Genomic DNA, 13,395 nt, shown 5'->3' on the forward strand with positions numbered 1-13,395 from the left:
CCCAACTATTGCCATGTTTCAAGGAGGAGAGGAGAGGAGAGGAGAGGAGGAAGAACTCAATGCCAGCTCTGAATTAGCATACAGCTGTTACACTTGCAGAAGCGAGTGTTTGAAGAACTGTCTTGTCCACAGGAGACAGTTGACATACAGATGTAAAACAGTTTACAACAATGTAACCTGAACCGTTCAGGAGAGAGGATGTTAAAGTTAGCCAAGACCTTTATCCGGGAGAGAAATCTGTCTTTACGAGGATGCATCTTCTGTGCAGCTGTGACGGCAACAAGGAGGGGTGAGGAGTGTAGTGGGACTTAAGCGGGTACCCGTGGAGAGACATTACAGTGGAGTGCTACTTCACCCTTTTCCCATACGTGCTCTAACACACACCTGTGACAAGAGGCTCTCTGGAAGCAACGCATCTGTTCCAGCGTCCCCCATTACAATGCAGGACTAATTAAAGGATCGAGGGAAGTTAGCACAGCGCCCTACACAGCAGTGTATGGCTCAATTTAATTACAATAGATCAACGCCGCCTTAATTGAGCTTGGTTGTACAATGAATTTCCCTCACACATGGTACAGCTCTCAGCATGGTGAGTGCCTCACATGTAATTAATCAAAACAAATGCACAGCTCAGGGTGATGCAGTATCATGGGAATGATGCCGTCAACCAGACATATGCACACTCAACACGCATCATGTCAAAGCACAGGGATTTTTGAAAAGATTTTAGTCTCAGGTACATTCTGCAATCTGTGAGATGGTGATATAAAACAGGCCATCACAGAGGCGGCTCACTTCCAAAGTCTCCGTCTTGGAGGCCGTGGCATCTGAAACATGATCTGGGCACCTCAGAGCGCCTGCCCTGCCTCTCTGACAGAGAAATAACAACAATGGCAGAGCTGCCATCCACTCTGACACCCAGTAATGTCATGGAGAATGTCATCCGCAACTACCCTACAAAGGCCATCGCTCTTATTGAGAAGCACACAGGGTGGAAGTGGTAAATAACATATCAGTTCGTTTGTAGTCCCCTGGGAGCGGAAAAGGAAGAAACAGAAACAGAGAAGTGAAAGAGCTGAAGGACGAACTGAGACATGCTGATCTGCACTCACTAATGTGCCGATGGTACATGATGAGAGCACGTATGAGAAGCTTTGCAGTGGGATTTCCCTCTGCTATAAACACATGATGGCATTGGCAGGGAGACTGCTGCACTTGTCTAAACAACGACATGGAAAGCACAGCCGGGTCCAAGGAGCTCCCACACATAATGCTCTGTCCACTATGTGCCAGACGCAGCTGGAGGAGAGCTGCTGGTGCACAACTGTCCTGGGCTTCACTTAAAAAGACATATAATGACATGATAAATATTCAGTGCATGAACTTTGACTTTTAATGAGACGCTTAGGCCTACCATTCAAACCAAGCACACCGATTATTTTTTGAGTCATTAAAGAGGTTAATTTTGAATCTAAAACAGGTGCATATTTAATTAAAAGACAATTCAGTATAGTTTGGATTGGAGGAGTAAGTGCTGTGTGTTTCACATATTAGTTCTGAGCTTAACAGGCATTGCTACCAGTGAGCTCATAGTTTTCCAGTGTTTACATGTTGTATAGAACATATGGTACACGGACACTTCAAAGCCCTGACAGAATACTTTGTACAATAAGAGGGAGTTGCTTCAGTGCATGTGTTTAATTGTTGAGATTATTCTTCATCTGGTTAAAAAGCTGTCACGTAATGGGTTCAGAACGGGTTCAAGTCCTTCTTTAAAAGAATGCTTCACCCGCAAAGTGACTATTTGTAAATCAATTAGTCATACCGTGTTACCTTGGTTTTGCGGAGAAAGTTTTGTTTTTCTCTCATGCCTAAATGGAAAAAGGCGAACATATTGATTTATCTGGACTACATCTAACAACAGAAAAACTATATTAAAGCATCTGTTTACAAACTCTCACACAACTTGTGCAGTTTAAGCCAAGTCTCATTTATCCAGTCATCTGCTCAGTACTTCCTATTCACTGAAACCTTGCTATTTAAAACTGAAAGCGCTCTCTTCTCCAATAATATTTCTTTATTTAGTTTGCAAACATGCATATGTTTGGGAAGTACTGAGCATACAATTGGATAAATGACTGCACGCATTGTGTGAGAGTTCGTAAACAGATGTTTTCACATAGTTTTACTGTTGTTAAACGTGATCCCCAATCCATAAATTAAAATGTTACCCATTTTGATTGGACGCATGCGAGAAACACAAAGTTTTCTCCCTGAAATCAAGGTTAACGCGGCATGACTAAGTGATATACAAATGGTCATTTTGTGGGTAAAGTGTTCCTGTAATGCATTATTATTATACTTCACTTGTCAGAAAATGGTGAAACAAACAAGTCTTGCGTAAATAAAGTTGTAACCACACTTACAACCCACACACATGAGAAAACTGATGTTAATTGTCACTTCCTGTCATTATAAACCTTTCCAGTGCATCATTCACACCTCCACCATTTTTAACTCATTAGTCAAACATGCCAACTTGCAGGAAATATTAAGTGAGTCATTTCAAAGTATGGCTATCAGCAGGCATCAAAATGTTTACAAGGGAATTTTGATTTTTGAAAATGCCAATTACTCCCTGCGGTTTTGGACAAATTCAATTTAATATCCAGGATCCTCGTGATGATTTAATCAGACAGAGACAAGAGGAAATTGAACAGGGGACCCCGTGTTGTGATGATGTATGGCATGTGATCGCGCTAATTGCCGCATAAGCAACTCTGCTTGGTTAATTGGAAAATTTATCAAATGACTGCTGGCATATATACTGATCAGAACACATGATTGGAAACAAGTCAAAGTAGCCTTTCTCGCAGCGTGTAGCTCCACTCTCTAACTTTAGGACACTTTAAAAAGTTGTTATTGGGAAAAAAAAAAGGTGGAATTTTAACTGTGCGTAATTTGGTCACAATAAAAACAAACACTTACATGAACGCATGGTAGATGAATGCCCATCCTCTTGGTCTTTCCAGCACGTTGTACAGGCAGTTTTGCAACTTCCTGAAGCGTTTGCTTGAAGCGGAAGAGTTGGCCCGAGGTCCAGGCGGCCCGGGCAGCGGGGTGCCCAGCAGACCCGTGCGGTGACACGGGTGCCCGCGCTCCGGGGTGGACGGCTCGCTCCTCTCCGTGTGAACAGCGGTGAGAGCCACAAACTCTACCCGCCTGTCGTCGTTCGGAGCCGGGGGCACCAGCATCCTGATGCCGCCGTTATTTGATGGACTTCCTAACATCTTCAGGCTGGCACGATTACACTACATATGATTTGACACTTTTCACTGGATCATCCGCAGGAGCGCACAGCAAAGTTTTAACCAACTCATAGTCCGGTTTCTCTCGCCTGTAAAGTGGACTAAAACTAGTCTACCGGTCAAAACACATGAGTAAATATCATTCCTGCTTTGTTTCAGTCTCGGTTTGCTTGGATAAGATTTAAAAGTTATCTGTAAATCAAATCACGGTCGCTAAAGAAAAGATGCACAATACTTGGACAAGTGCGTCGCGGTGAAACGTGACCTTCAGCGATCATTGTTGAGAGTCAGATGTGAGAAGTAATCAGCGGGGTGCAGAGAAGTAATAAAACGTCCACCAACTCCAACAACACAGTCAAAGACCTGCCATCGCTTTGCACAAACAACCCAAACTGACCTTAATCAAGTGAAGCATCTATTACCATAAATACACTTGAAACGTGCAATCAGAAATCACTAAGGAATCACTGGTAAGCCAGCGAGCGCAATGCTCCTGCAGTGGATCTGTGTCCAAAACAACTATATCCAACTACAGCCTGTCGTGAAGTTGGTCTTGGATGTTTCTATAGTTTGTATTGGCAGAGTGAGACTCGCCACAGTCGCTAACATCAGCCTGCTCTCCCCTACTTGTGCGCCCCTCCGGTCCAGCGCTCCTCTGCTCCGGTGGCAGGCGGGGTGGAGCGCGCAGAAGTGAAGACCATCAGTATGATGTCAACAAATCGCGGACGACCAACTCCGAAAGTGTGTAGAGAGGCCAAATAAACGCTTGCCGATGTTTGCATCTGGGTTGTAAACGCTGACAAAGATGAAAAGCTCCCTCTGTGGAGACAGAGGAGCGTTGGAGAGAGGCGAGGACGGGATGGGTAAATCAGAGAGGGGTGCACGGTGAGAGGATGACCACACGGTGTTTTTCTTTTTCATGCAGCTTTCCCGGAAGATTGACATTTCTGAGAGAATTGGTAACTTTAATAAGAACTGCTGCTTGTGCATATGCACCTAAATTCTCCAGAACTATTATAAAGGACCCAGGGAGTCGTTTATAAAGATCAAAGTGCCCCAGATCTACTTTTTAAGCCTTCCAAAAACTGAACAATAACTTAAACACTGTCCCTATTTTTCACAGGTTTAAAAGATCTAAGACATTTCTATGCACACAGAAGACTTTTTCTCTCAAATTTGGGTAGCAAATTTTTAAAACCCATGTCAGTGAGCACTTCTTTTCCAAGATCATCCATCCACCTGACAGATGTGACATCGAGATCCTGATTAAACAGCATCGTTACTACACAGATGTGCCTTTGGATGGTCACAATGAAAGCCAATCTAAAGTGGGCAGTTTTATCTTGAGGGGAAAAAAGACATGTAATAGGATTTCACAGAAATGCATATTTTTTTGGTCACAAATTGTCGATAATAAAATGCATGTGTTTGTTGTCTGTAGCTTATGCCAGCCCATGTAAACCCACCCCCACCATGGGACCCAAATTTGGATTTATCTGTAAAGAGGACACTTCTCCAAACTGCTGGATGCCATTGAAGGTGAGCAGTTGCCTCCTTAGGTCAGTTAAAATGATGAACTGCTGTCACGTCAAGACCTATGGTCAAGAACCTGGTGAGGATGATGAGAACGCAGATAAGCTTCCCTGAGTCAGTATCTGATGGTTTGTGCGGACATTCAAACCAGTAGTTGCATTAGCTGTCCTGGGCCGGTGTGGTTAGACATGGTCTATGGTTGTGATGCCTGTTGGATGTACTGCCAAATTCATGTAAACAACATTAGAGATGGTTTATGGTGGTGAAATGAACATTCAGTTCACAGGCAACAGCTCTGTTGGAATATCTGCAGTCAGCATGCCAACAGGCCTGACTCACAGCAGACACTTTGACTTGTCATAGTAGGAAAAGCACAGGTGGTACATATAAGACGGATGATGGCTCTGTTCTATTCAGGTGTTCCAGTTATGCCTGCTTCACATTACATGACATTTCTATGTTCTGACAGTCACTATGTCACATTAGGCGATTGTGGAAACATAAAATCGGGCCATGACTTGGCCGACAGACATGACGGACTACACGATGGTCCACACCAATCATCCCCAGTCGTCTGTCACTACGTGTGTGATGTCATCGGGTTATTCTTGTTCTATTTTTATTATTATTATTACTATTATTTCCGTCACTGTGTCTGTTCATGTGCCAGCTGAAATGTAACTGTAGTAACGTGAAAAGTGCCACCAGATGGGAGGAGCTACATTTGAAGTACTGTACGCAAAAATACAAGACACTGAATCCCCCACAACAAGTTCCTGCAAGTGTTTCACAATAAAAGCCTATTTAGAAAATGAAGGGATTCTCTCAGCCAAGGTTATATGTATGGGGCTTTTAATTTGAAACAGATAAAGGAAGTGTTGATTTTGAAATGATGGCACGATACATTGCCTTTATCAAGGCAAACAGAATCCGATAAAAAGTAAAAATATAAAAATACAGAGGGAATAATAAATAACGGCCCGTTTATAATGTAGTCTGTTTCAAATGAAGCTGGGAGCCTCTGCAGTTGTGGTGAGTAAAAGCCACTATTTTTTAAATTTTCTTACTTTATGTCCGTCTCCATTATGAAGAAATAACATTCTTTGCTAGCTTGATGCTAATGACAGTAACGTTAACTCAGCGGGTTGATAAAGTGCCTCTGCTGTTTCACACCATCATTTTTCCCTTTTTTACACTGTGTGGTAACATGCCTAGAGGAAATATCAAAACCCCTGGGGTGTTGTTGTCATGTAGTTGTTTCTATGGTAGCAGATCGCTCTGTGTTCCTATTTGTCAAAGTGATGGCTGTGACGGGAGCAGTCGTGAACGCCAAAAAGAAAATCAAACATGCTAGACTCTCTGATGGAAAGTTGTGAGGCGTCCCTGACGTGGCATCCGTTGTCGTCTACTACGACACACTACACGAGATGAAATGATGGATTATCGTGTATGACGCTCATTGTCATTCACGATCCTTGCTGAGACCATATGACGCTGCGACGGGCTAGAATCGGGCTGATATCATGTAGTGTGAACCAGGCATTAGAGTGATGGTGAGCGAGCATGCACAAGACCAGGAACCTGGAGGAAAAAAGCAGCTAAATGGAATTCAGCCATTGTTCATCTCATTATTCACACCTGTGCTTTTGTCACTATGACGAGTCAAAATGTCTTGCAGCATCTGTGGCATTGTGTTGTGTGATCAAACTGCACGTTTGTGTCCTTTCATTGTGACCATCCGGAGGCACACCTGTGTCGTAATGACGCTGTTTAATCAGTATCTTGATATGCGACACCTGTCAGGTGGATGGATGATCTTGGAAAAGGAGAAGTGCGCACCAACACTGATTTTAACAAACCTGTGACCAAAATTTGTGAGAAATTTATCCATTGAGTGCATGAAAATATCTTAGATCTTTAACTTTAATCTGAATGCAAAATTGTTGCATTTAAATTTTTGTTCAGGGTATTATAACTTGTCCAGAGAGTAGTTTACACTGTTCCAAATGCCCCAGATCTACCTTTTCTAAGCCTTCCAAAACATAGTTATTAATGGTGAGTGATCTGAGGTTACAGAAGTTTCCTTTGTCTTCCCTCTGAAATGAGAATGTCACTTGTGTTTATTGTGGAAGGGGGCTTGCATCCATGGCTATAGGTGTTTGGGACAGCAGAGACAGGTGCTGGGGGACACAGCGACAGCATGTCAGTGGACAGAGCTTTCTAAATCTATAACTGTGACACACACACAGAGAGCTTGTGGTTATGACACAAATACTGGGGTTATGGAGCACAGCCCTCTGTGGAGAGATCACCTGTCAGAAGGGCCTCTGAGGAATGCATTATTGAGGTGGTCCCCAAACTCCTGTTGGCCTCGGCGTATCATCTGACCACCAACAGTGACATCAGCAAACACTAAAGTAATTCATGATGTGTCTTTGAGGTAGTATTCAGCTAAACAGAAGCACTTGAATGTAAACCTAGATGTGCTGGAAGTGAAATTCCTGAGGAGGAAAAGAAATGAGTAGTTTGGAGAAACAAATCTGCTCTCTTGCTCTGGGACCTCATCGCTCACATCTCTCATCCCCCACTTGAGTGAATCATTCTTCACTGGCAGCATTTAAGTATAATACATGAATGTTATTCCTGAATAAAAATACACACCGTTTTCTGCATCTAACGAAGGAAATGACAATCTACCGTAGACATGCGTTCAGGATTGTGAAAGTCTAACAGTGTTCCACAACAAACGGCAGAGGCAGGTGACTCATGCTAACTATGTGCGTTCCTGTCCATTGTGGCGGCTGCAGTTTATGGAACATGCAGGTCTGTGGAATGACATGAGGGAATGTGGCTGGAGTCGCTCACAAGTCACAAATCTAGACATTATTCCCAGGGCTCGCTCCATTACATAACTTAACATACTAATCCTTAACTCTTTACTTAGCATCCCACATGCTGACTGATGGACTCACTGACGGCTATAAAATGGAATCAGCTGCTGACAGCTGCACTTCTTACAGCAATGTTTTAATACAGACCGGTGGCTTGTTAACATGAAAAACTGATCTGAAATTTAATGTGATATTTTCCAAATGGATCTCGTGTATTGAAAGTAGAGCTGCAACAATTAGTGGGTTAAACAATGAATCAGTCAAAACAAAATGAATCACCAACAGTTTTGATAGTTGATTAACCCTCTGGAGTCCACAGACGTGCCAGTGCGTCCAAATCATATGACTGATTTAAGATGACGTAGCAGCAAGATGCAGCCTCGCTGAGTCTCCGTTTCAACTTGTGTCGAAAGTGCGAACTTCAACTATATACCAGTTTTAAATTGTGTTGGTCAGCCAAATAAAATCAGACTTATGATAAACAATTTATGCCATGCTTTTTCCTGAATATTGTCATCACTTTTGGTGCGTGTTTGGTGCAGGAACAAACGGTAAAAACGGGCTATTCTAACAAAAGTACTCGCAAGCAGAAGGTTTTTTTTGGCACATTGAGCACCTCAAGCCGAGTGCCATCTAGTTCCATTGTGTTGGAGAGAAGGCAGACATCTCTACTGCCGATATCTCCAACACTTGGCAACTCACACCAAAACAATCTAGACTGATAAACAGCACTACAGGTAAAAAAAAAAATTATATCATATTTTTGATTTGGGGGTGAACTGTCCCTTTAAGTATGTGAAATATTTTGTTTAGAAGTATATAATAAATGCACATTTGAGATGATGAGGCTCTAGCACAGCACAACCATATTTTGACATAATTCTGACAGTTTTGGAAACATATCCAGACATATATATGGTGCTGTTCTAGCTTTTAAATATGTGTTTGGAAATATATTAGTAAAACCTATATTTGGAATATGATCAGTTGAGAAGCACATAAACAACTGATATTTAATTCATAAATAAAACTTGTGACTTAAAGTGAATTTAGGTGTAACTGGTGAAGAAGTAAGGGCTGGGCCTTTTAGCAGAGGTGTAGCTTTCTGCGTACTTGGAGTAATAATGTAAAGTAAATGACACAAAGATAAAGGACAGGGGATCTAATCTGGGAAGGTCATCTAACTGTAGAGTCTTGTGGAGCCTAACCACCCCACGATGAAAGGGGGAGGTACTAAATCTAAACATCAACACAGCGCCATCCTGTACGGGGGATCTCCCACCACAACGCGCTCTCTGTTAGCCTGGTTTCCTCTCTGCAGGCCAAACCGCGGGGCCACTAAGTAGGAAGGTGTCGATGGACAGGCCAGCCCTGCTAGTATCCTCAGGGATTTACATCAAAGTTTCACTGAGGCAAAACCATGCACCCCCTCTTTCTATAACAGTACCAGACGTGCTCCTGTGATACTTTCACCCAGTAATCAACACTAAGAGCTGAGCAGAGGATCCAACGTGACCCTCTGGGATAAAGACTGCCCGTGACAACACACAACAGCTGAGCAAGGTCAGACTGTAAACTATGAATGTGGAAAGGGCGGTTGAATGTACGAATGTATACTACCCAACCATGAGGAAGGGCTCACTCACTCTGGTACACAGAGCTGGTGGCACTCAGGGTGGAATTACAGCTGGGGATGACCCAGAGCGGACTACTGGGGCCCAGTGTTTGGACGCGGCTGTTGTGTTCCCTTCACGCCCACCTCTCCCCTCGCTGTTGTTTTTCCACTGCACTCCTCACTCCAAGCATTCACTCACGCCCCAAAGAGCCCGCTGAGCTCCGGGAGTCGACAGCCACTCAGGGAATCTATGGGAACTTAAAAATACTCACATCAGCAATTGTGCGCTACACATAGTAGAGTACAAACTCACTGCGTCTGACCCCCACCAACCTTTTATTTCCGCTGCGCACTTGGACATTTACTTACGCCACTTAATGGCTTTCCCAGGCCGCACTCTTGTTTGCCTTTATTTAATCTCTTTTCTCCTTTTCATCTGTTTCCTCCTCTATAACAGTTGTTTCTAAATGGAAAACATCACAGGGGCTAAGAGAGGAGAGAGGAGGGGGCTGAATTGTTGACATAGTGTCCGTTGTGTTGGGTTAATGTTGTTGTGATATGTCTGTTCATAGTCTTTGGAGAGATGAAATAACATTGTGTCAAACAGTGTTGTATTTGGAACAGGAACCTCTGCTGAGCAGCACACACCAACCATCATGTGGGCGCTGAAAATGTCAACTGACATGAGGTCGTTTTCCTGTGTTAATCAATCGGCCATTCTGCAACATGTAAGTGTCAAACACTACGTTCATGACCAAGTCAGGAAATTACACTAACTCACTAAGTGGTCCATTCACGACCAGTCAAAAGATCCTTTGTAACTGACTACCGCTCTTAATGCTTTTACAGCAGTGACAGAGCACGCTCCTGCTAAGAGTATGCGGCGTGTCACTGACAGCCATTTAGAGGGGTGGAGGGGACCACAGCGGAGACACTACCTCACTTCCGTCAGGCAAAAACAACCCTAACCCATAAAAGTCTGAGCTATAAAAAGATTGAGCCAACACACACAAGCAGTAGTATTAAGAAGTGCTATAACAGGACTGATTTTAAAACATACAGATGAGAGAGGAGAGGGGAGTGTGGCATCAAAAACCTCAGGTTGACCAACATCATTTATTAACTCATAAAAGTCATCCCTCTGTATCTGAAGAAAGAAAGAAGAAATTCTGAAAGTGCTCAGACCAGAGAGAGTCTTCCTCAAGGATTTATTTGGGGTGGTTTTTAGTTTCTCAACTGTCCTGAATGAACCTGAATGATTTGGACGGTGGTGTATTAAAGGGCCACTGTGTAAAATGTGTTGAAAACCGTTGAAAACAGTGACATCAGTGGTCAAATTCTAGATTGCAGGGCTCACTCGCTCACCCCTCCCATCGGGTAAATGACAGTGGCCTCGTAGGGACAAAAAGCCTTGCGCAGACACAAGTTTTTCAGGAGTAGGTCTATCTAGCAACGAGGTGAATGTTTATTTAGAAATCTAAACCATGTTACGATATTGTAATGAATCACTCACGAGCAGGAGACCAGAGGAGCGTTCGGGAAAAAGGCCCGTTTATTTGAGCACTCCAGAAACTCCGGTAACACTCCAGGGGGTAAAAGACTCCGTCCCAAACTCTGACTCTTCTAGCGTAACACACACACTCCATACACACATACTCGTTTACAATACCTAGCGGGCACCCCCTCCCCTCTCTGCTCCACCAATCTCCAGCCCGCACACTGACTGACAGCATAGCAGGTAAACAGTGCTCAGCTGTTTATTTAGCCTAGCAATATCTCCGGACTATAGTAGCTACAATGGACGACTTTGAACGCGATTTTGAAGAGTTTCTTGTAGCGGACACAGACCCAGAGCCATACCTGTTTGAGCCGGAGCACACAGATGAGGAAAGTCATGTGTTTGATGCTGAGCAGGGGAGAAGAGAGGCTGAATCCTCCGCTCCCATTTTGCTGCACAGAATGTGATTCGGTGCTACTGCTACCATCATTGGGGAGATATATCATCAGGAGGAAAAGCGCCACAGAGAGTGCATCACAAGGAGTGAAGTTGCGTCTTCTTTTCCTCGCAGATGACGGTTCAGGTTCATTCTCTCCTGTTGCGTGGTAAGTGTGGTCCATTCGCAAACTTTATAACTAAAAAAACGTTTCACTATTCTCTATCGACGAACTACTAACACTCTCTGCTGTTTTTTCCTCCTTCTTCCTTCCTTCCGCTGTCTTCGTTGGTTTATTTATACACGCGAAACGCGTTCTCTGGCTGGCTGGATTGTCCGCTCGGTCTGCCGTACATACATGGCGGCGCAAGATGGCGACCTCTCTAAAGCAAGACCCTTGCTATATATATATATATATATAAAAGCATAATTATAAGGCTACGAAAACCAAACAAATTTTATTTTATAGCGATTATACACTTATATAAACATATATAACAATGGGTAGAATATTCAGATTCAGATTCAGATTTGATAATAAACCATGCCAAATATTACACACTGGCCCTTTAAAGCTACAGTTGTTAACTTGTATGTACATAACTTTTTGTCATGTTTGTTGAAACTGTCACTACATCCACACAGGAGTGCATGAGACAAAAATCATGACCCTCCTACACCTTGTAGTGTCTCTAATGGCATTTGCTCAAATCTACCACAGCTGTTGGAAAACAACTAATCAGAGTTGAGGAGTCTCTAACGCAGATGTCAGTCATGTCAATCACTGCTTGTGAACTGCATGCAAACTGTCAAACGAGACAGTGCCGATCAAATATGTTTAGTTTAGTTTATAGTTTAGTTTATTTACTTTATTAATCCCCCTGAGGGGAAATTCAATGTTTTCACTCTTGCTTGTCAATTACACACAGGTCTGAAAGACACACACATGCACAAACAGGACCTATACATGCAAAAAGTGGAGAGATGTCAGAGTGAGGGGGCTGCCCTTGGTGAGGCGCCCCGAGCAGTTGGGGGGTTTGGTGCCTTGCTGAAGGGCACCTCGGCAGTGCCCAGGAGGTGAACTGGCACCTCTCCAGCCACCAGTCCACGCTCCATATTTTGGTCCGGACAGGGACTCGAACACGCAACCCTCCGGTTCCCAACCTAAGTCCCTATGGACTGAGCTACTGCCGCAAGATTCTGTTACTGCACTGCCTATTTCTCATCTCCTATGTTTTTGGAAACATATTTTAGTGCACTGTTAAGCCGCAAGTTGAAAACATTCATTCATTACTGTCACCGCTTATCCTGTTGGGGGTCGTTGGGAGGCCGGAGCCTATCCCAGCTGACAATGGGCAAGAGGTCGGGTACAGGGCAGCCATTCACACTCACATTCAAACCTACAGGCGATTTAGAGTCACCAGTTAACCTGCATGTCTTTGGACTGTGGGAGGAAGCTGGAGTACCTAAAAACCCACACTGACATAGGGAGAACATGCAAACTCCGCACAGAAGGGCTCCCCCACCCTGGTTTCAGACCAGGAACCCTCTTGCTGTGAGGCGACAATGCTAACCACTGCACAAGTGTGCTGCAAAAGTTTGCCAGTTGAGCCAAAAATGAAGCACCACACAACGCCAGGCAAATGTTCTCATTTTAGAGCTAAACAGTACACTAAGAAATGTTTCTGTAAACATTTCAGGTGAGAAATAGGCAATGCCGTTGATTCGTATTTGATCAGCGCTGCAGTTTGACAGTTTGACCGCAGTTAACATGCAGTGATTGACATGATTGACAGCTGCATTACATACCTTATGTACTACTGTCAGGATACAGTGGTAGATATTAATATTTCCTTAATATTTGATTAAACAAGTTACTCACTGTAGCTTTAAGGAGGTCATCATTGAACTGTTGGGCTCACCTTCAAGGCTCCATGTCAGCAGCTGTGGTGCTTTAGCAAAAATATATTCTCTTCTTTGTAAATTAAAATAAATCTATTTCTTTTTTTGGAGAGCAGAGTGTGTGTTAATTATTGGGCAAAGAATATATCTAGTTTTATTTTTTTAAATCGATTCCGACTAAGTTGTTTTTATTATAAGAACTAACAGCATCT

The 13,395-nt window shown here is 43.4% G+C and overlaps 1 protein-coding gene across 3 annotated transcripts in view; it reads right to left on the reverse strand.

Annotated features, from left to right (window-relative positions):
* LOC125904838 (potassium voltage-gated channel subfamily KQT member 4) overlaps positions 1 to 13,395 on the reverse strand; it is a 75,491-nt gene that overhangs the window by 60,288 nt on the left and 1,808 nt on the right. For 2 of the 3 annotated variants that reach the window (XM_049602500.1, XM_049602499.1), the window contains exon 1: positions 2,989 to 3,783. The exons of the other annotated variant lie outside the window; for it this stretch is intronic. In XM_049602500.1, coding sequence (XP_049458457.1) covers positions 2,989 to 3,290 — 302 coding nt within the window. In that variant the 5' untranslated portion in view covers positions 3,291 to 3,783. Of the gene's footprint in view, positions 1 to 2,988; positions 3,784 to 13,395 lie in introns of those variants that run through there. 3 annotated transcript variants of the gene reach the window in all.

The sequence above is a fragment of the Epinephelus fuscoguttatus genome, linkage group LG17 (genome assembly GCF_011397635.1).
Source record: "Epinephelus fuscoguttatus linkage group LG17, E.fuscoguttatus.final_Chr_v1".
NCBI lineage: Eukaryota > Metazoa > Chordata > Actinopteri > Perciformes > Serranidae > Epinephelus > Epinephelus fuscoguttatus.